This window comes from Uloborus diversus, chromosome 3, assembly GCF_026930045.1.
Source record: "Uloborus diversus isolate 005 chromosome 3, Udiv.v.3.1, whole genome shotgun sequence".
NCBI classification, from domain to species: Eukaryota; Metazoa; Arthropoda; class Arachnida; order Araneae; family Uloboridae; genus Uloborus; species Uloborus diversus.
In genome coordinates this window covers 96800997-96825570 of record NC_072733.1, presented here as the reverse complement: position 1 = coordinate 96825570, position 24574 = coordinate 96800997, and the positions used below count along the sequence as shown (strand labels likewise).

Here is a 24574-nt window from a genome sequence, read left to right as displayed (position 1 = left end):
TTACGTTAGGTAGTAGTTTATAGGAGGCCCCGACTTCAAAAGGTTATTAAAAATTAAGAGATCGTATATAATTAGGTATCTAAAATAATTCATCGTATAGTAATTTAAATCAGTGTTTATTTTATAATTCGGTGTTTAGTTTAGTTGATTTTTGTACTGGAATTGTAAAATAAATTTCATTTCTATGTTTGGGTAGGAAATAGAATGTAAGTAGTGTAATCAATTATTTTTTGCTTTCTTGTTCCTGGGTATTTTTTGAAGGCGGTTTTTTTTAATTTAAAAATAATTTATTTTTTGCTTTATAGTGGTGTAAATAACACGGCGAGCGTCTCGGGGACTTCCGACGACTGTGCATGTTAGAATAAGTGCATGTTAGAAAAAATTGCAAAGATTTTACTGTAACATTTAGCAGAAGACAGAACAAACAATACAGGAAAAACATGAAAAATGTTGGGGAGACAGCAAAAATAATTGCTTTGTGCGTGAAAACGTTGTTGATTACCATTTACTACGGTAAGCATCTTCAACAATACTGATTACATGTAGCTTTCTTGCACTTTTTAGTGGCATTGTTGTGACACTGTTGTTAGTTTCACTGCGGTCAGTAGCAGTAGTTGTGTTACTGTAGTAGAGTAGTAGCTGTGTTACTGTAGTAGAGTAGTAGCTGTGTAACTGTAGTAGAGTAGTAGCTGTGTAACTGTAGTAGAGTAGCAGTTGTCTTACAGTAGTCGAGTAGTAGTTGTGTTATAGTTGTAGAGTTGTAGCGAAATTAGCATATGACAATCTCGAAAGGTTCCGAATTTTTCTTCAAAACGGTTTAAATGCTGTTAATATCGAAAAACAAGAGACAGGGAGGCAGTATACACTAGAATCTTCACGAATTGCAACCTAAAGGTATCATTAACAGGATCGTTTGAGAAACGCTATCTGTGATATTACTACACGCGGTAACAAAATAAACGAAATAACAGAATCTTAAGCAAAGAGTCATACAAAGTTAATTGTTAGTCAAGTTAACAAATTAATTTCAAGGTTGAATTTAGAAACATAGAATTGTAGATGATGGACTTTTGAAAGTTTACGAACTTTGAAAACAATTCAATTTTTCTAGGATTTCCTCAGTTGGTGTCATAAATAAGAGCATTTTTCAATTTTTTTCACCCATTTACTTGTTTCTTTATGTATTCTAGTTTTGATTTATTATGATAATTTTACGTAAATGAAAAATATTTTGCCAATTTATTCATTTTGGTATTGAAGATGTCACTTTGTAATCACTCAACATTTCTGGAAATAGCATTAATAACAAAATAGTTTCAAGAGTGAGACGAAATTACACATTTTGGTTATTTTCTACATACGAAGCTTTAGCACGTACATTGTTAGCTACAAGCTCGCTCTGTCTTAATCAAAATTATATGATTGCCTCGTATAATTTTGAACAAGAAACTTCCCGACTTTTTAATGAAAATATCAAGCATATTTTTAGTAATACTGAATGAATTTAGTATTTATTTTAGAAAGACCTAATTCACAACCGTAATTATAATAGCAGTGAATGTTACTACTTTTTAGCAGCGAAATTCCTTTAAACAATAACTTTCATATTTAGTCATTTATTTAACTGCAAGCTACTTAACTGGTAGTAGATCAAGGTTAAAATTTTTGAAGTTGCATAAAATCTTTTTTTGGCGAAAACTGAAAAAGTGGAATCTGAATCAAGGAGACGTAACACTTTAAAAAGCAATTTCTCATTTCAAGATCTGCTGAAGATAAGACTCTTGTGCTTAGCACAGCATTATGTGGCAGAAACATTCTTTTCACTTATTTATAGCTTACAGACCAATGTTCGACCAGTAGCGTTATTTTAATTTCTGTGTAAACTCGAACATTAAACAGTTTGGCGTACTCATGAAAATTCAAATCATAAGAAAGTAATAATCTTTTGATTGGTTCGAAGACTTTTTTATAGCTTCATGAAGCCTAAGGATGTAAAATGAAAACAAAATACTTACATATCTGAAATTTGTCCTGAAACGAAAACAGTGAATAAAAATCCCAGCATGTAAACGGACTGACTTGTAGATATCATCCACTCCTTATCACATACAAGATCCCACTAGATAAATTAAAAAAGAATAGATTTTTAATTTTAACAATATAAGCATATTGATTTAAAATGTTTAAGTTTTAGCAAAAATTTTATTTCTTTGATCTGTTAAGATCTTGAAAAGAATTATGATTTAATTTAATCAACATGGTTGCGCAGAAGATGATTGCTGTGTCCTTAAAATTTAGATTTTGAAACATCAGTGTTCAGCATTTTTTACTTTTACATTTCAATAGTTTTAGTTAAAAGAAAGATACATGATATTATTGGCTTGTGATAAAATTAGTGAAGAAAGTCGTAATAAATAAACTATTAATAGTACAACTGCTCTGTCGATCTATCTGACCGATTACTTGGAATATGTCGAAACTTCCTATATGAAAAATCATTACTGACTACTTTACAGTCCGTCAGGCATTTAAGAGATGGCTACAGTGGTGTAACTTGGCAAAATTTGCAGATTTTCCTATATTTTTATTTGCTTACTTTTAGAAGTTTAGGGTTACAACAATGTGTCCAGTATGAATGGAAAATTTAAGCGTCTATGTGACACGAGCTTTCTTTGGCCACATCACGTGACTTGAGTCTAATTATCAGGACAGCATTCTAAGTTGCGAGAAAGCTACATTTATTTTGAAATGTTATGCAATTTCTACTGTTGCAATTATATATATATATATATATATATATATATATATATATATATATATATATATATATATATATATATATATATATATATATATATATATATATATATATATATATATATATATATATATATATATATATATATATATATATATAATTAAGCAAACAGAATTACAAATATTAAACAAATTATAAATAACAAATGATGATAAAAAGGAAAAATGCAAACAGCTATTGAGTAGGAATAGATAAAGAGTGAATCCAGAGCTCATCAGCCGTAGAGGATTCATTAATTATGGTCAAAAGACCAAAATTTTAACTATAAACTAGAAGAGAATGTTTAAGCTCCAGTACATGTAATATAGAGTAACAATGGGCAAACGCACCACTTGCTAAGCTAAAAACGATAAACTAGAGCTCAAACCTAAAACTAAAAGCAGGGGGTTTCGCCTCGACTAATTAGGAAAACAAGTTCCGATAATTAGCCTTCCACGGGACAGTACCTGCCTATAACAAAATTGTCTTACCTTAAAATCCACGTAAACAAAATCAAATCCATTGTTCAACCTGATAAAAAAAAACCATTCCATTTGTCAACAAAACATTAAAAACATAAAAACATATCCAGAAATCAGTCCATAGACATATCGAGTCGCCTGTTTCGCACGTGTAAAATTCATCCACCCCGGTGATTCATAAAAAATGGTTTGTGGCTATACAACCGTGACAAACCATTTTTTATGAATCACCGGGGTGGATGAATTTTACACGTGCGAAACAGGCGACTCGGTATGTCTATGGACTGATTTCTGGATATGTTTTTAAGTTTTTAATGTTTTGTTGACAAATGGAATGGTTTTTTTTTTTTTATCAGGTTGAACAATGGATTTGATTTTGTTTACGTGGATTTTAAGGTAAGACAATTTTGTTATAGGCAGGTACTGTCCCGTGGAAGGCTAATTATCGGAACTTGTTTTCCTAATTAGTCGAGGCGAAACCCACTGCTTTTAGTTTTAGGTTTGAGCTCTAGTTTATTGTTTTTAGCTTAGCAAGTGGTGCGTTTGCCCATTGTTACTCTATATTACATGTACTGGAGCTTAAACATTCTCTTCTAGTTTATAGTTAAAATTTTGGTCTTTTGACCATAATTAATGAATCCTCCACGGCTGATGAGCTCTGGATTCACTCTTTATCTATTCCTACTTAATAGCTGTTTGCATTTTTCCTTTTTATCATCATTTTTATTTATAATTTGTTTAATATTTGTAATTCTGTTTGCTTAATTTTATATTTACTTGGCTTTTTAGTTTTGCTGCGTTGCGCATCTATGGGCTCTTGGTGTGGTCTTTTCAATATTTTTCACTTTTATTATATATATATATATATATATATATATATATATATATATATATATATATATATATATATATATATATATATATATATATATATATATATATATATTTATCAACCTGAAGTTTTAACCTGCAAGACCTTTATTTTCGCAAAAATGTTCAAAATCAGATGCAGAGTTAAGATATTGAAAGTTTGAAGTAAATATAAAAATAAGTTAAAAAGTTCGAAATTTAACTTTTTATACGGGCCCCAGGTCCCCTAACTTATGCATAGGGAAATATTCTCCGTTGAAAAATAATTCGAACATAAAAAGTTTAAAATTAGTAAGACCAATATTCACCGAGATATGAAAAGCAGAGTTTTGTGACTTACACCACTTTTACACCGTCAGTAACACCTTTTGGGGGAAAAATACAGCAGTTAAAAAGTGTTTAAAATTATATGTGTGCATTAGGGTGGGCCGAAAAAAAGAAATTTTCGAGGAGCAAGTTCTAATAGAAAAAAAAAAAAGTTGTGTATTGTCATCCTAAACATGGGAAAAATAATGAAAAAAAATTAATATTTATGTCTTCAGATCGCGCATTGGCAGCACAATTTGAAAAAAAGGTAAAAAATGGTCAATTTTCAAATTTTTTTATAAAAATCCAAATGCCTAAAATTTTTGTTCTAATACCGTTAACATGCTTCCTTTTAATACCTTCTTCATACACAGTCCAGTCACATTAATGTGACCACCACGTACTTTCCACGTCAGAGTTAAATAACCAATCACAGAAGGCAGGTGGCAGCACAGTGCAGTTGAGCGTATATAAAGGGTGTGTGAGGGCTTCGGAAAACATTTCAATCGTTGGCGTAATGCAGAAACGAAGCGATTTATCCGACGTCCAAAAGGGCATGATCATTGGCTTTCGGGCCAAGGGTGAAAGCATTTCCGAAACGGCTGAGTTTGTGAACTGTTCGCGTGCCGCCGTGGTAAAAGTGTACCGTGCATGGCAAATTGGGACTGTCCAAAATCAGCGACGTGGCAAATGTGGTGCACCACGGGCCATAGATGACAGAGGCGAACGACGGTTGCGAAGATGCGTTCGGGCAGATAGACGGGCTACAGTTGAGCAACTGACCACCAAAATGAACCAAGGGGCTACCAAAAGTGTCTCCTAAACTACTATACAGCGAACATTGCTGCGTCTGGGCCTCCGAAGCAGACGCCTGGTTCGTGCAGCTATGCTGACTGCTGTTCATTGACGACGAAGGCTAAAATTAGCACGCCAGTACAGCAGCTGGACGTCCACCGAGTGGCGACAGGTAGCGTTTTCAGATGAATCGCGTTTTATGCTCCATCGGACAGATGGACGTTGGCGTATAAGGCGTGAAACCTCTGAAGGAACCACCCTGCAACCATTCCCGGAACGGTCCTAGCTAGAGGCGGGAGTATTATGGTCTAAGGAATGTTTTCCTGGCATTCTCTGGGTTCACTGATCATTGTGGAAGGCACGATGGATCAATACAAGTACGCATCTGTCTTTGCGGACCATGTCCACCCCTACATGCGCATTGTTTTTCCTCAGGATGATTGCATCTTCCAGCAGGACAATGCGAGGTGCCATACAGCTGCCAGTGTACCTGCGTGGTTCGAAGAGCACCAGTCCTCCATGAGTTCACCGTCCTCCCCTGGCCAGCAAACTCACCTGACTTAAACCCAATCGAGCATCTGTGGGACCATCTCGATCGAGTTGTTCGCGCCATGGACCTCAACCGCGTAATCTAGCGCAGCTGGCCACGGCATTAGAGTCGGCATGGCTCAACATTCCAGAGAACACCTTCAGGGACCTAAGTGACTCTCTTCCTGCACGTCTCGCAGCAGTGCGCTCTGCGAAAGGTGGTTATTCTGGCTTTTGACAGATGGTCACATTAATGTGACTGGACTGTGTATATCTCTGAAAATATTTACATTCCTTTGCAGTTTTTACTTCTCGCATAAGCTGCAAAGTTATGTGAAATGAATAAAAAATTGACGTTTTTAGATTATTTTGCACATTGCAGTATTTCTTCTTTCAGATCCCAATTACGGTTTTTTAAACAATAAATGAGCATTAAACAGCTCTTGGCTGGAAATGCAATTGTATTTTATTGCATTAACAACCCAGAACCCACCACAAGTAGATTACACTACAAGTAGTAGCCGTCACAAGTAGTACATAGCACTTTGTGTTTCAACCTGCTCTTCTCAAGAGTAGTTTTGTGCAGGACCTGTACTAACTTACATTCACAATAACTATACATGATTTTTAAACAATTTTCTACGTTTTGAGCAAGATTTGAACTTGAACTTACGACTCAGTTTTGGCATTGACCTTTTCGAATAAAAAGTTTTTCAGATAAATCCATCTCTTGTATCTAATACCTCAAATGAATTCAGATTCACTGACCAGTTCCACAGTCCTCTCATCTGCCCGAGTGTGATATGGGAATTTTATAACTGCATACTTAAGCAAATCTATAGTTTCTAGAAGTGATACAATACCCTTGTTTTACACATCATCACTGAAGTGGAGGAAAATAAATATCTAATTCCTTTATGTTTCGCTTCTTGTCCACTGCCATGACCAATAACAATTTCTCAAAAATAGCAAAGTAAGCATTTTTTTTTTGATCACCAGATCCATGATGTTTAAAGGATCATCAAACACCTAACTTGTAGATTTTGTAACGTTAAATAAGTTCACAGGTCCATGTTTCACGGACGTTTGTTCTTTTCCTTAAATTTTAATTTTATCGAACAATAGATGCATAATTTTTAAAGACATAATTTACAAGTGTCCTCATCCGTTAGACCCAGTACTCCGTTAGCACTTGTTAACGAATACAAATGACTGAAAGGTCTTGGTTTGGGGAGATCGAAATCAATATCACATTTTCTCTTCTGCATTACATTGACAATATACTTTTGTTCGCTTTTTAGGTCAGTTTAAAAATTTCGATTTCTTCCGACCGAAATCTATCTCAGTTAATTGTATGTAATTATACAAAAACAGTTGAAGCTTTACCCATAAATCAGTTTTTGTTCCTTTTTTACCCGACTGCGCGTGCGCAACGCAAACGAGGGTAATGTGTTTATAAGTCTACGTATGTATGTCTGTTCCTATGTGGCGTTATACAGGCTAAACGCCTTGGCCAATTTTGGTAATTCTTACGTCAATCGATTTGTCTTAATCTTGGGAGTGTCACTAAACACATGACGGTAATCAAAAGTACCATATCAACAACCAGTTGCCATATTTTGTCAGTTCGGGATTGGCGCATGCTGTGTGTCGCACGCTACCTGCGTGCGACAAATGCAGGTAGTTTTCGCTGCCCGAATTTTTTTGTTTAATAAGTCTACTAATTGGGGTTTCAATGGCCGAGTGGTCTAAGCGATTGCTTCTCCCACTTTCTGATGTAAATTCTTTCATGTGTTCTTTATATGTATTCTGTACTGTAATAAAAAATATATTATGCGTAACGAAGGCAAAACACTCAGATTGTAGTCATCATCAAAATAAACCCGTGCAATAAGCACCAAAAGAAAGAAAGTCTACTAATTCGATTTTCATCTCTAACATTGCATTTGTTTTTGCCTTGATTCAAGGGACTGAGTTTCGCAACGCGTACTTTCTTCGCAGGATTTTTTTAGTTTTGCCAGAAAGATTTGTCTGACGACGTTTCCGATTTCACGTAATCATGAGTTATACAGGCTGTTTATATAGCTGTGGTTGACTTAAGTTCAACCAATTATCAGTAGTTTAGACCACCGCAAGTTACTTAATAAACCTCACGCTACAAACTAACTCTCTCAATGAAATGATAAGATTGTGAAATGTATCATCTTATAATCATAATAACTAAGTCAATGAAAATTAACTAAAAAGTGTAAAATAAAAAAAATATTAAAAATTAATTTGAATTTTTGGCATCATGAATTCAAATTATGTTTTTCGCAATCACGAGCGTGTGTGTTTATGAATGCGCGTGTGTGTTTGTGTAGGCGTATGTGTGTGGGTGCGTGTATGTATCGCGATGATCAATGCAAAAATTGAGTCACAAGTTCAACTTCAAACCTTGATCGAAATTTAGAAACTTGTTCGAAATAATATATTTATTGTGAATGCATTTTTTTTACAAATGTATACGTTCTGTAAATAACTAGCATTCTTGGAAATGGCAGAGTGGAACACTAACTGCAACCACCTACTTGTGGTGGATTCTGGGTAAATTGCCGTAAAATATAATTGCATTTCCAGAAAAGAGTTGTGTATTACACATTTATTGTAAAACAATTATAACTGGAATCCAAATGAAGAAATTCCATAATGTGCAAAATAAGCTGAAAACGTCTATTTTTGATTAATTTCACGAAACTTGGCAGCTTATGCGCGAACTAAAAACTGCAAATAATGTAAATATTTTCAAAGATATATGAAGAAAGTGTTAAAAAAAAAACGGAATTTTTAACCACCGCTGTCAAGTGCGAACATTTCGCACGAGTCTGCTCGTTCTCAATGATGTTTTTATGACAACGGCATGTCTTCGTATATAATTAAAGCATCATTTTAAAGATTTTTTTTTAAAGATTTTTTAAGATTTAAAGATGCTTTCGGCGAAAATTAAACAAAAAACTAACATCGTGGTGGCTTAAAAAAAAAAAAAAGGTTTATTCTATTTTTTTTATGAAGCATTTTTTTAATATACAGAGAGTGTGGCGCAGGTGGTAAGCGTGGCGTGCTAAAAATGCGAACATCGTGAGTAGTTCGATACGATCCGATTCGAATGAATGATTTTTTTTCCTCGCTTTGATCTAGGTCCAAATTTCCGAGAATATTTAATGTAAACTCACTGCAGGATTCTCAATCACAATCGTACTGTTGCATTAAAACCAGAAATGAAAATGTTTATTTTAGCATGGTAAATCACGGTATCATAAATACTACTTTTCAACGGTGTTTTTTGTTAGTACGCCATAACTCCCATTTAATACTTCATCAGACTTCATAGGAAAGACACCATTTTAAGGAATTTTCCACTGCTTTTAGTGACAAATAAACAAACAAGTCAGATCTTAGCTGATACTCGGAAATATAGATATCTACTTTAATGAAAAAAAAAACACGGATTTTTGCGATCCTGCTCTCGATTGCGAATGCTTCTCACGAGACCGCTGGTATTACGTATTGGTTTTTTTGTCCATTCAATATCATTCTGACACATTGAGCATTTTAAAGAAATAAGTTTTAAATAGCAAATACCAACCTTATATATGATGGAGTTAAAATCTAATGCGTATTCCCACACAGTGCATGACTCCACCTCTGTAGTAATAGGAGTAAACGTGGAATTATCAATAACAAACTTTTGACATTGACTGTGATGAGAAGTACCTTTGATGGTCGCGTTAGGAAGATAATCTTGGAACCATTCATTTAATGAGATATTAATTTCTTTTGGTCGGGCACACCAGTGATCAGTGGGAAATGCTAAAAAACTTATAGCTAAGTGATTCCATGCTGCTGAAATGCCAGATAATGCAGTCAAAATGAAGATTTTTAACTGCCATCTTCCGTTAGCACCAACAATATCTGTGAACTCCACTATCTGCTTGTCAGTGGCTGAGGCGAGTGAACTAGCATGGTTATTTTGCATTGAGCCATTCGTAGTGACTGCATCAGTAACATATAATTCATGCTTCATAGTATCTAAAAGGAAACAAGTATATTATACGTCACAGCTAACATTCAAAAATAAGTTATTTTACAGATTAAGTAGGTAATTTGCAAATGAACTAGGAGGTCTGTTAAAGTGCTGAAAGTTGTTTCGTTTCTCAAACTAGGTAATATGCAAATAACTGGTTTTGATTGCATAAACGATGCCTTAGATATCGAAAGATAAATAAATAACATGATGTTAATTTGAGTGTCTAGAAACGTTGCTGTTTCGACAAAGCACTTTACCAAGGGTCTACTTCCACCTCGCTCCACCTTTTAGATGAAACATAAAGCATATACGTTAAGAGGTGGGGTAAGGTGAAGAAAGGTAGGCTCTTGGTAAAGTTAAAATAAGTTCTTTGTAGGAACAACAGTAGCGATTCTCCACTTAAATTAACATTGCAATATTTATTTACATTTCGATATCTAAGTCATTGATAAATCAATCAAAACAATCAACAAATAAGTTGATAAAATCAGTCATTTATCAGTTTACAAGCTGTAACGCAATTGATAAAACTTTAAAATGTTTCCAATGAAGGAAATAAACGTAATATTATTTATTTGTTTTCTGATATCTAAACCATAAAGTTAATGCAGTCAAACAACAAGCAAATTGGTTGATAGAATCAATAGTCAATCAATTAAAAACTATATTACGAAGAATTGTAAATTAACAAACGGTCTATAAAATTATTGCAAGAAAGAAATTAATTGGCAAAACATGTACAATTATGCTGAACTGTTAATACAATCTAAAAATCTTTTTACTAATGAAACTTATCTCAGATTGGTCTGTGCTTCAAGTGAGTTGTTTAAAAATATCATTAAACGAATCAAATAAAAAAAATCATTTTGTATTCAATAAATTTTGTACCTGTTTTTATTTATTTTTTTTTATTATTATTTTTTTTTAAACAAGAGCTGTATGCGATTGAAATACCTTAGATGAATTCCAGGAAAAGGAGACATGCCACTTGAATTTTAAAAATTAATAATCTGCCACTTGCCATGTACCATTCTCTTTAGAAATACATGAATTTCTTGAATCTTAACCTGTTTTTTCCAAATGGTTTCATTATTTTCAGAAAATCAAGTGCAAAATCAAGTTTTCTCTTTATGTTTTTACAGAGCAAAAAGTCTCTGTTTTGTTACATACTGTAATTTAAATAAACTTATTATCAGCAAATTATTTTTAGGTTAACTTTTATCCTTTGAATGTCTAGTTAAACGTTTTGGTAAGCAATTTCAAATTTCTTTTATTTTAACCATGAAGTAGGTCCATTACTTAGGTGACAATTTGATGTTCTTCCGTTACCGAAAATACTACATCTCAATTAGTTCACCAAGAACCTATAGGGTATAGAAACTAATGTTTTTTTATGTAAAGCAGAATTTTGTCCCTTTTTTCAGGGAGGCATAGTTAAAATTTTAATAGATATTTAATTTATATGGTTTTTAATGGTAACGGAAGGACAAAAAAATACGGTAACGGAAGGACATTTATCTATAAGCTGATACAGGGAAATATTTAAGAATGGAAGTAGAAAACAAACTATTGTTTAAAGATAGTAGTCACATTTAAAACATATATAAGTAATATTTGAACAAAAATTATAAGTGCTTTTATTTAAAAAACTAATTTTAGTTAAATTTAAAAAAAAATGTTTCGTGATTTTATTTCTTTTATTGTACGTGATGAAAATCATGAAAACTACACTTGAAAATTCCTAAGCATGTGAAAATCATTTTGGTATGACATGTTTGTAATATGACAAGCCAATTCAAACTGAAACATTTGCTCACAACTTGAAATTTAAATTGGAGCAATAAAATATTGGAACTGCTTTCAGATTTGTTGCCACAAGTCACGGGAAGGGACAATTGAGAGCACTGGTTTAACTGTTAAACGTACTACGAAGTGATCAGTAAATTCAAAGATCAACTTTCACAAAGATGGAGTAATATCCATTCTCACTTGACACACAAAATGTGCATTATTTGAATCCTCCAACAAGTTATGTTACTGAATATAGGAAGTACTTCAACATATCTACTTTAACAAATCGAAGGAGATTTCACTTCAAAGTCAACAGACTGAGGACAGTTATGAATAATGTTAAAAATGAAGATACAGCTGAATCAAAAACACAAAATCATAAAGAATATGCCAAATGATTTATTAACGTTTGGACAAGTTTTGTTAGTTGGTAGGAAGGGAAGGAAATGAACTAAGAGCAGTATTGGACATGTACTTCATATAGAAGATAAAGGAATAGATATATTGTTTGAGAATGCATAATAATGTAGGAATGATCTTTGTGTTTCCTGAGAAAGAATACATATGTTCTATGGATTCGGATAAAATTATTAAGTATTTAATGAATTCAGAATTGTAACGGATGGCTCAGGCATTAGATATCATTCTTTTAGACTGTTGTATTAGCAGAATAAATGTTTTTAAGTTGAAATTTACCAAATTTAATTGCTTTGGACTTCTTATCCTTCCGTTACTGTCCTTCCATTACCCTTAGCAAATGCATGATTTATATGCTTAAAATAATTATTTTTTAAAACTAGAGGTGAAATTGTAATGATTGAACACTCCTGTGTATGGTGCTCTAATTTTTATGCAATTTTCCCTTTTATAGTTTCGCTGAACTTTTGGGGAGAACATGATAGCGTGAAAATCATGTCGCAAAAATGTCCTTCCGTTACCGTTTTTTAAATTTGATTTTTAAAACGAGCTGATGTGTGCATTACATGACTTCCTTTTACTCCCATTTAATGTCATTTCCCCATTATTGGCATTTTTAATGTGATTCAATAGTTTACTCTCAAAATATCACCAACAGTGACCAAATTGAAACCAGATTTTAAAAAATCGCCAAATTTGTAGCCAAGTTGGCGAAAAAGCTTAGCGACCAAAATAATGGCGATATATCGCCAAGTGTCCACCAAATTATAACACCACTTGAGCTTACATCGAAATTAACAATGATTTCCCCCCAAAAAGGGACAATACCTCTTTAGAAACACCCAAGTGCAACCAAAAGGGGAGGTGCACAACTAGACCCCACTAGGAGTCTACGTACCAAATTTCAACTTTCTAGGACATACCGTTCTTGAGTTATGCGACATACATACGCACACACGCACATCCACACATACGTACATACAGACGTCACGAAAAAACTCGTTGTAATTAAATCGGGAATCGTCAAAATGGATATTTCGCGTGTCTATACGTTTTTCGGCACTTATCCGCGTGTGGTCGAGTCGAAAAAAAAAAAAAATCAACATTCATTCGGAGGTGAGTAAAATAGAAATTTAGGTCGATTTTTGAGTGAAATTTTTTTCGCGAATACAATACTTTCTTTTTTGTAAAAGGAAGTAAAAAGATACTAACGAAAATTTTTTTAGCAACTTACTATGATGTGTATAAAAGTCTTTGCATCAGTTTTTGAAAAAATATGTATTTTGATATGCTCATAGACAGAAATCCATCGATTTTTTTTGTAAAAACCATCCTTCCGTTACCGCTGAAGTTCACCCTTAGTATAGACTCTAATGCTGACTTCTTTTGTAGACAAACTGCCTTTGTAAACGACCAAATAAAGACATCATTTTTCTCTACTATCCACAGCTTACACCATTAAAGCTTCGCCTTAAGCCCGTCTTTTAAGATCAGAATTTATATGCTTCAAATTTTCCTGCAGGGGGTAAAGTTACGTTCTTTTTTTGATCAAACCAAAATACGGTCAAAATAACCAAATCAAAAAGTCTCTTTGAAAATAATCTACGTCAAAAGTTGTTTTCAATATAGTTTGCTCAAAGCAAAGCACCATTTTATCTCATTATTTATGTAAGCGACAAATTTTTTGGTAGGCGCTAACGCAGAACTATTTTGAACTATTTAATAAATGTCTTGGAAAACAACGAATCAAACAATCTCTTTTTCGCCATTTATTCTAAGTCAAAACTTCTTTCCTTGCGTGTTTGCTCGAAGCAAATCTGCCTTTCTGTTCTGGATTTATATATATCTTAAATTTCCTTATTATGTACCAATAAGGTTGAGATTTTAGAAGGAAAAGCAGTAAAAATAATGCTTCATGGAGCAGATATTCCGAAAGAAAAAAGAAACTACTGATTCAAAAGTTGTTATGAGAGGGGACAAACAGACCGGGGCTTTCGGGACAGGCAGACAAACACGTTTCCTCACTTCATAACCAAAATCCTTTTTTTTTCCTTTTCTCATCACTTTTTTTCAATTATTATTTAATAATTTAAGTCACAGTACACTTTTTACTTCTTTTTACAAAAAAGGAAGTATTGTATTCGCGAAAAAAATTTCACTCAAAAATCGACCTTAATCTCCATTTTACTCACCCCCGAATGAATGTAGAGTTTTTTTTCGACTCGATCACACGTGGATAAGTGCCTAAGAACGTATAGACACGCGAAATATCCATTTTGACGATTCTCGAGTTAATTACAACGAGTTTTCTCGTGACGTCTGTATGTATGTATGTATGTATATGTAGATATGCGTATGTATGTCGCATAACTCAAGAACGGTATATCCTAGAAAGTTGAAATTTGGTACGTAAACTCCTATTTGGGTCTAATTGTGCACCTCCCCTTTTAATTGCATTTGGGCATTTGGGTCTTTTGCCCATTTTTGGGAGGAAGTCATTGCTAATTTCGATGTAAACTTAAGAGGTGTTATAATTTGGCAGACAATTGGTGATATATCGCCAGTCTTTTGGTCGTCAAGTTTTGTCTCAAACTTAGCGAGAAATTTCGCGATTTTTTTTAAAATCTGGTTTCAATTTGGCCACTGTTGGTGCTATTTAGAGTGTAAACTATTGAATCACATTAAAATTGCCAATAATGGGGAAATGACATTAAATTGGAGTAAAAGGAAGTCATGTGATGCACACATCTGCTCGTTTGGTTTAGCGATAATGTTATGATATATAAACCTTTTTCCATATTTTCCTTTCTTTCATGAGAAAAGATGCTAAAATGGAATTGAAAAGAATTCAAAGAGTTAAGCACATTATTCCAAAATGGAATTCGAAAGTCTAGACCATATCTAAAGATGAAACAAAATCATTGCCGGGAGTATAGTGCACTGAGTTAGTATTCCTGGAGTTGCATTTAATTACTGTTACACTATACAAAAAATAGTGTTTTTTTTTTCCTTTTTGCCTATTTAACTGTTAAAGTAAAAACAGATGAACGAACTAAAAGGCTATAATCAAAAATATACATGAAATTATAAAAAGGAATAAAAGCATAGAAGAATGACTTAAATTACCATAAAAATATCAATACATTTCATTAGTTACTCATGAATTCCCAAAATGGTTGCCGTGGCACTCTGGGTGGCCCACGTTAGAGAAGAGGGTACAGGGCAGTGCGCACGTAATTATCTATAATATGTTAGTGTAAAAGTCGGAAATCTGGTAAATGTTGACGTTAGCTGGTGAATATCAACATCCACAGACCCAAAATATCGGCGTGAGACCGAATATTTCCGGTGAATCACGGGTAAAAGTAGGCATATTTCTATTTTGATTTTTCACGGTGACATGTATTTAAAATAGAGATAGACTAGGATGCCGTGTGAAAATTCTGATTCTTCAGAGGGTACCGTGGATCGGAAAAATTTGGGAACCCCAGAGCTAAATCATTAAAATAGATGGAGGTATTGTCTGGTGACTATACAACATGAACTTACCTTACTGATATCCTAGTGTCTTGCCACTCTAAATAACTATATATTTCTCCACTTTTCTATTCTTAGTAGCTTTTTTCTAGAAAAAAGTATTTCACAAAAATATCAAAATCAGACTGAAATACGTTATTACAGAAGCAAAATCAGAAATAAATTTTAGAAACCATAAGATATTCTAGTATCCACAGAAAGTCGCTTAGACATACACACACACACACACACACACACACACACACACACACACACACACACACACACAAAAAAAAGCAAGTGACGAAATTCGTTTTCACAACTTTCTTATGAGTACTAAGGTTTCGATATCGATCGAACGACGACTCTTAAGACGATCTTAAGACGATTTCTTTGTACGTCTCTGTCAAGACGTCTCCGCGTAACAGTCGTTTTTTATGGGAAATTTCAAAACTTATTATTTCTGTTGGCTGAGCTATTCCACGAAAAAACGGAAATTTTGTCCCGCACGTGACAGCTCATTTATTTCATTCAAAATAATATTTTAAAAAGATAATGAGCAAAATTTTTGTTGCTTAAGTAATCACTGCAGCACGTGCTTTTTTTTAAACAAAAAGTTTTGTTCATTGCCGCTTAAAATTTTAAATTTTTTTTTGAAATATAGGAGTGTTACGTGAGGAAGAAAATAGCGGACATTTCGCGGAATGACCCTGCGTTTAAAAATAGACTTTCTACTCTCAACTCTGCTGTGGAAAAAAAGCGTGATACATTTAATACTAAAATTAACTGTTCTGTTGAGTGATTGCATGTAAATTTTTAAAGTTGCAGAGAAACTATTTTCCGATAAAAATATGAATTTGTGTTCAAAATAATTTCAAACTCACCAAAATGAAGGGCATGTGGGATCTACAAGTAGTGGAGAGAAGTGCGCATCCATTTCGTTTGAAACACCAACAGGTTAGATATTACGTGATTTATTTTCCTCCTTATTCTTTCAAAACAATCATAGGACACTTTCATGCCTTTGATTGAGTTAGAGAAAACAATGACTTTTTTTTAGATGAGAAAAGTGCAAAATGCCTGCTAAACGGAGGTAATATTGAACCTTATTTTATTTATGACTTATTTTATTTATTGGTCTAAAATATTTTTAATATTTGCAGTGTTTTTAGTAGTGTTTTTTTATATTGATTTATTAATTCAGTAATTGCAACTCGTTGCTTTCGCAAATAGTATATATGGGTCCATTCTCCAGAATGTGTAACTTTTGAAAGAAAATATTTTTTAATTTTTTAAACCTTCTGTTTTCTTTTTTTTTTCATTCTTACACGAAAGTGCTACCAACTAGAAGTAACCATAAACAATGACCTAGCTAAGTTCCAATTATTTTACGCGTAAATAAATAAAAAAAAATAAAAAATACCTTGTTAACGGAAATTAAAAAAAAAAGAAAGAAAGAAAAAAACTTTTAATGTTTGAAAATAGAGGCCAATTTAATATCAAAGAAATATTTTTTTAATTGGGCAAACAATGAGCCACATTTTAATGATTAGTATGAATCTAACATTGAGCACTGTTAATTAAAATATGACTTAAATTTTAGTTATCATTTTAGTTCAAATTTGTGTGAAAAAAATAATATAGTATTAATATGTTTCCAAATTAGTAAAATGAAGAATACACTAGTAATTTATAATTTTGGCAGACTGTCTAAAATTGATGTATTTAACCTCCATCATTTTTTCTCACATCAGAAATAATGACATTGATAAGGTCTGTCACAGAGGTGAGGAATTTTCCATTAAAATAGGCCTTGTAAATACATTTTTCAGGGAAAGAGATTTTTTCTTCCTAGGTACAATCAGCACACGTTCAGCATACGAAAACATGTACACTTTTTTTTGCATCAATTTACATCCCTGAATTTCAAGTTCATGGAGATGAGAATTCTCAATAACCACACTTGTTTTTTAAAATAAAATCTATCATCTTGTTTTTCAACAAAAATCTCACAACTTCTTCATGGTTAAAAATAAACAAGAGGGTTCCCTTATATCATGGGAAATAAAATGTGATGTCATTACTGCCATCTTCTAATGAGAAATGGCATTTTGTTCTTGGGTAATGGATGTGAGAATTTATTCTGTGACGTAACTCCTTATCCTAACGAAACTAAAACGAACTAAAACACAATATAAAAAATAAATATATTTGAGCAATTAGTATTTGAGATACTTGCGAAAGGAATAATAAATAAATAAATATATACTTTTAATTAAACAAGTTATTAAGAAACATAAACAGTCATACCAGGTGTGTGAAATGCTACGGAGGTGAGAATTCACACGATGTGAACCAAAAAGATATTAAAATAAAAATTATTATTAAAAATTTTTTGGCAGGTTTAAATAGATAGATTTTTGAGGAAATTAAAACACATTATTAAATGAATTAAAGTTTTTACCGTAAAAGGCGTGTGACAGAAAAGTTACACGTTTTGAAGACTGTCCCATATGCGCTTCTTCGTCGACTAAATGTATAAGATTCAGTTTAATGAAAGCATTCAATAGTTGATAGTTTCTGCAACTACAGATGTGGGTAACATAGAAGTTTGATTCTTTTTGAAGTGAAAACATTTTGAAGTTGAGCATTTTTGAGGTGGGGAAAAACTATTCATTTGGCAACACCGTCACCTCACCTCACCGACATTTGGAATACAGCGCATGCGCGGTTTCTCTTAGTTCCTTTACTACTTTGCTTGCGCTGGGAACTGCGGACCTCAGTAGCGCTGTCAGCAGCGCGCGATTCTTATAATACGATTCCCGAGTGAGCGTGAGGTCGATCCTCACCCGGGTCAGTGCATCTTCTTCTCCAGAAGAATACCTTTTTAAGCTTTTATAATATTTTTGGAGTGAAAATTTCTTCAGATGCTTTGGGCATTTTTAGAGATGGGAAAAAAAATAATGTTTGTGGTATCGGTGATACATGTGTTTGTCGTTGCCACTCTGCAAGTGGACTGCTAATTGTAATGGTTGTTGTTTATATTTCATCCGTTAAGTCTATAAACGAAGTACAATAATTTTTGAATGAAAATTTTTTTTTTTTTCTGAAGATGATTCTGCATTACTTCAAAATAAAATTGGGAAGAGCTTTGATAATTTGCCAATGATTTTGAGAATATATTTCCACATCAACTTTGCAGATGATAAAAATCTACCATTAATTGAATTTTTAAATAGAGAATTTAATTTAACGATGTCCAGTCTTTGCTAGATATTTAAATAGGTTCGAATCAAAATTGTTTATTTCCTGTTTTAGTTAACATAAACCTATAGTATCAGTTTTGGAATATAATGATATTAATGAGAATGGATCACATTGAAGGCAGGTTAAGAATTGAACAGGCAGGCTTTAGAGCCGGTAGAAGTACAATGAATCAAATCTTCATACATCGAAATATAATAGAGCAAAGCATTGAATTCAACTCAACATTATATCTTAACTTTATTGATTTTGCTAAAGCTTTTGACAGCATAAATAGAGAGTGTCTATTGAAAATTTTGAAGATCTACGGACTGCCGCAAAGAAAAGTTAATATCATTGAAAACTTATACCATGGAAGCAAGGGCAGTGTTTTAATTAATGGAAATAGTTCAGAAAATTTTGAAATAAAAATTGGAGTAAGACAGGGATGCGTGTTGTCGGGACTGTTATTCAACATAGTAATGGACTGGACAATAAGACACACCCTGAAACAATGTAAAACTGGGATAAGATGGACTTATGATCATCTTGAAGATTTAGACTATGCAGGTGACATCGTACTATTGTCATCAAACCTTAAAATATGAAGTCAAAAACAAGTAAGCTGGAAGAAAATGCAAAAAAGTCGGATTGAAAATAAACGAAGCCAAGACGAAGATGATGAAAATCAAAAGTAACAAAAATGAAAAAAATTGCATAAATGGAAAGGAAATAGATGAAGTTGACAATTTTATTTATCTGGGGCATATGTTTCATCTGAGGGAGGTACAAATAATGATATATTAATAAGAATTAAAAAATCTCAATGCACCTTTAAATCTTTATATAAAATACGGAGATCTAACAACATACACACAAAACTCAAAATACAAATTTTCAATTCAACAGTTAGAGCAGTCCTACTCTATAGCAGCAATACAAGCAAGCTAACTAGACAGCAAGAAAAAGAGCTTGATGCGTTTCAAACTAAAAGCCTGAGAAAAATATTAAACATATACTGGCCAAATAAAATATCGAATTCAGACCTGTACAAACGTACAAATTGTAAGCCGATAACCACACTGATAAAAAAGCACAGATGGTCATGGATAGGACATGGTCTCAGAATGCAGGCAATAGACCCTACAAGAACTGCTCTCACGTAGACCCCTGATGGCAAGAGGAAACGCGGGCGTTCAAAACTAACCTGGCGTCAGATGCTCATACAAGAAAGAAATGCCTTTGGTTGGCCAAGCTGGGGGAGTGCCAAGGAGGCGGCATTAAACCGGTTGGGATGGAATGCCACGCTAGCGGCCTCATGCGCTACTATAGGCGTTAAGAGAATCAAGTCAAAAGTCAATGAGAATGATCAGGGTGTAAACAAATCATGATTTTTTTTTTTTTTTTTTTGAAAATATAAAAAAAATTGGAATTTTTTTTATTCAAATCAGATTTTTGAAAATTTAAATTGGATTTTTTAAATTAAAAAAAAAATGCTTAGAAGCTTTCGTAATTGATTACCTTATACGTTTAATTATAATAATAAATAGTTTTAGTTGCACATGCTTCAAATTTTGTGTGTTGGAATTATTTTTTAATGGAGATCATGTCTCTAAATATAAGTAAGAAGACCTGCTGTCCGTATAAAAAGTGAAATTTTGTATTTTTTCTCTAATATTTCATTTTCACAAAAAAAAAAAAAAAAATCAATATCTTAACTCTACTTTACTTTGATCATTTTTGCAATTGGTAGTATGATGCATATTGGACTAACCGTTGCGAAATAGAGATCTTGCAGGTTAAACGAGGGCATGCTATTTTTTGGTAGAAATTTAGTCAGAGTTGACCCAAAAGTGATGCTAAAGTTTCTCAGGTGTCGTTGTCCAACCAAACACATTAACGGCTGACCACGGAGATGTTCAGTATGGTACCCGCGACTCACCAGATTTCTATCTCTGGAGAACTTAGCATCATATTATGAATTGGTTGATTCTGAGTTTAGTATTTCTGATTCTCTAACATGTAGCTCAAAAGAATGATCATTTGTCTTCGAAGCGAAATATTATCAGCACTTGAAGTTTTCATTAGTATCAAGTTTCGACTTCTGTCTGCTTTTTTTTTTCATGAGTCCTCCTGTTTTTTTTCCCCTCTCTCTCACTTTCATCATTTTCGCGTGCTCTTTCATCAGAGTTGTCTTGAGCTGTGGCTGAAGCAACAGAAACCACAGCATCTTGTGCTCAATTTTACTCACTAACTTTTCTACTTTTGATTGCATACAGCGATTCGTACAAATATTTTTTGAGTAGGATTATTGGTAATGCGAGTGACGTCTGCAGCTTTCTTTTTAACTTTTCTCTATTTCCCTTTTAGCGATATTTGATTCTCCCCTTAGTTATGAGATGGCCTACTACACTTCACAGAAGAGAACTTTTCATTGGTGGATTGTATCTTTTACTGTTGCTCTATTGAACAAATTATTTACACAACAGAGCGGCGTTCGGTTGCTTTCAGTCCATAAGTTCTTTTTCTCTGTTCAATCTGACAATCTTTGGAACTATACTTAATTAGATTCTCACTTTGGAAAGTCAACTAAATTTTCAGTACGCTGGTTTGAGCATACAGGGTGCGGAGAAAGTTCCCACAATTTTGTTTAAAACGTTTTTTTAGCGTTAAAATCGTATGTTGGCGATTTATTTGGCACATATTGTTTATTGGCATTAAAAGTATTTGAGGTTTAAACATTTGTTCTTTGTTCGTTCATTGAGTTAGTGAGCTATGAATCGTGAAAATGTGCGGGTCACTCTCGTTGGATTACACAAGAAGGGAATGGAAACAACCGATATTATTCGAACGACTGGATTCAAGAGTAAAACAGTCTATGACGCTGTGAAACGCTACAAGGAGACTGGAGGGACTGCCGACCGTCCACGGAGTGGTCGTCCAACCACTGCAACGACTCCAGCGAATGTGCAGAAGATCCGCTGTCGCATCCGTCGCAATCCAGAGCGCTCAATGCGAAAGATGGCCAAAGAACTGGAGATCAGCGAAAAAAGGGTCCGAACCATCGTGAAAAACAAGTTGGGACTTCGTTCTTACAAGATCAATCGCCTCCACTTCCTCAATGACACAATGAAGTAGAAAAGATTGATAAAAGCTCGACGGATGCTTCGCTTGACCGCTGGTGCTCGCCTTTCGAAGGTTCTCTTTACCGATGAGAAGATCTTCACCATCGAGTCCACACATAACCGTCAAAATCATCGCCAACTGCTTAAGAAGAGTCAGAAGAAGACCGCTGCTGCAAAAATCATCGGATACAGTCACTTTCCAGGCTCCGTAACGGTCTGGGCTGGAATTTGCCACCGGTAAGACGCCGCTTGTTTTCATTGACAGAAACGTCAAAATTAATGCTGCGAACTATCAGCAGCGGGTTCTATGCGATGTACTGAGGCCAAGGGCAACAGAACACTTTGGCCAAGATGGATTCACACTCCAACAAGACTGGGCTCCTGAGCATTCGGCCCGATCGACGATTGCCATCTGCGAAGATCTGTTTCCAGGTTTTTGGGGCACGGATGTTTGGCCCCCTAACTCACCGGACCTCAATCCGATAGATTATTCGGTGTGGTCAATGGGAGGAAAAAATCTCGGGAAAACGATACGCCACGGTCGACATGCTCAAAACGGCTCTGAGGCGTGCCTGGAATGAGATAACGGTGGATGCGTGCGCGAGCATCGTCGGCAATTTCAGACTGCGATTCCATAAATGTATTGAAGCCCAAGGTGTCAATTTTGAACAATTGTTGTAATTTTTTATTACTTCCTTTTACAAAAAAGGAAGTATTGTATTCGCGAAAAAATTTTCACTCAAAAATCGCCCTTAATTTCCATTTTGCTCACCCCCAAATGAATGTTGAGTTTTTTTTTCGATTCGACCACATGCGGAAAAGTGCCTAAGAATGTATAGACACGCGAAATATCCATTTTGACCATCACCGAGGTAATTACAACGACTTTTCTCGTGACGTCTGTATGTATGTGCGTATGTGTGTATGTGCGTATGTGCGTATGTGCGTATGTATCTCGCATAACTCAAAAATGGTATGTCCTAGAAAGTTGAAATTTGGTACATAGACTCGTAGTGGGGTCTAGTTGTGCACCTCCCCTTTTGGTTGCTTTCGGATGTTCCTAAGGGGGTCTTTTGCACCTTTTTGGGGGGAAATCATTGTTAATTTCGATGTAAACTCAAGTGGCGTTATAATTTGTCGGACACTTGGCGATATATCGCCAGTCTTTTGGTCGCCAAGTTTTGTCGCCAACTTGGCGACAAATTTGGCGGAGTTTTTTTTTTTTTTTTGGTTTCAATTTGGCCATTGTTGGTGATATTTAGAGAATAAATATTGAATCACATTAAAATAGCGAATAATGTGGAAATGACATTAAATTGGAGTAAAAGGAAGTCATGTGATGCACACATCAGCTCGTTTTGTTTAATGTTATTAGTATTGTTTCAATAAAGAGTTTTTATTGCTTTAACTTGTTGATTTGTTGAATTATGTGTTAGTTACATCCTATTGAAATATCTAATAAAATTGTGGGAACTTTCTCCGCACCCTGTACTTATGCCTTTAATACTTTGTTTAAATAATACCAACGTTTTCAGTAGCAAACTATTTATCAAAAATTCAGGTAGAAAATTTTCACACCAATTGGCAGCTAATCAAGGAACAGGATCAGCGTTGGGCCCTAACAATAACCGATTTCTACAATTTATTCCGACTAAACTGTAGAAAAAAATTAATTAAAAAGATGAAAAAAATTAAGTTAATTGTGCTGACGCTGCAATGAATTCATCATTTGTATGCGTGATTATAAACTTATCTAAACCAGGCAACTCCTTAGTGCGAGTGTGTTGATTATCTTGTTAGAGGAACGCCGCAATATTGGACCTCCTAAGAAGAGGAGGTCAGTGGAGCATGTTTGAGTAAAACACGTTTAAAGATAAGGGCCTAGGAAGGCTTTCAGTGATTTTTTTTTCTATATCATGCTGTATAGCAGAACCTGCCGCGGCAGCTAGTACACTGTAACAAATTTCGGAAACGTTTCTGGATATATCGGAAACGTTTCCGAAATAGTAGGAATCCTTCATCCAATAGCGAACTCCTCAATATTCAGAAAGCTTTTTGTTATTTCAAGATATCTAGAAGCGGAAGTGATGACGCAACGCTTCGAAACCTATTTCATCCTTCCAACCAGGCGCCAATGAGTTGGAAATAACGAGAACTTCTTTTTTTCTTATCTATGGTTGCAGCAGTCAGCAACTGTTTAGCATTGGATTGCTTGTTATTTCATGTCTAGAGAGTAGTAAAATGTGTCGAAACTAATTTTACGCCATTGCATTTTGGACTGCCCTTGATTTTTTAGACGATGTACGCAGCTATTAAGTTAGTTAATAACCATTTGCTTCTTTACAATTTCCAATGCGACCATAATTAGATATATATTGTGTGTTCAAGCGTGAATAGTTTCAACACCCGTGTTTATACTTAATGAAACGAAACCCTTTGGATTACTTATTCAGTTGTAATGGAGGTACTTAGATTTTCTTCCGCTCATGTTCACTTGTAAGTATTAATGAATATTTTAAAACATGTTGTTATATACATTTATATTTTTGTTGATTTGCATTTGATGAGGCTCCAATTGTAACTGTTTTTGGGTTTATCGAATTAATTTAAAGTTATCCTACATATACCTATGTGCGCG

At 34.0% G+C, this 24574-nt stretch overlaps 1 protein-coding gene across 4 annotated transcripts in view; it reads right to left on the bottom strand.

The window, feature by feature from the left end:
- The window catches only part of LOC129218279 (organic cation transporter protein-like), a 230253-nt gene that overhangs the window by 103842 nt on the left and 101837 nt on the right, over positions 1 to 24574 (bottom strand). For 2 of the 4 annotated variants that reach the window (XM_054852510.1, XM_054852513.1), the window contains exons 1-4: positions 16453 to 16481; positions 15602 to 15677; positions 9404 to 9846; positions 2016 to 2119 (exon numbers count right to left, since the gene is read on the bottom strand). In XM_054852510.1, coding sequence (XP_054708485.1) covers positions 2016 to 2119; positions 9404 to 9841 — 542 coding nt within the window. In that variant the 5' untranslated portion in view covers positions 9842 to 9846; positions 15602 to 15677; positions 16453 to 16481. Of the gene's footprint in view, positions 1 to 2015; positions 2120 to 9403; positions 9847 to 15601; positions 15678 to 16452; positions 16482 to 24574 lie in introns of those variants that run through there. The other 2 variants (XM_054852512.1, XM_054852511.1) reach the window with 1 other exon arrangement.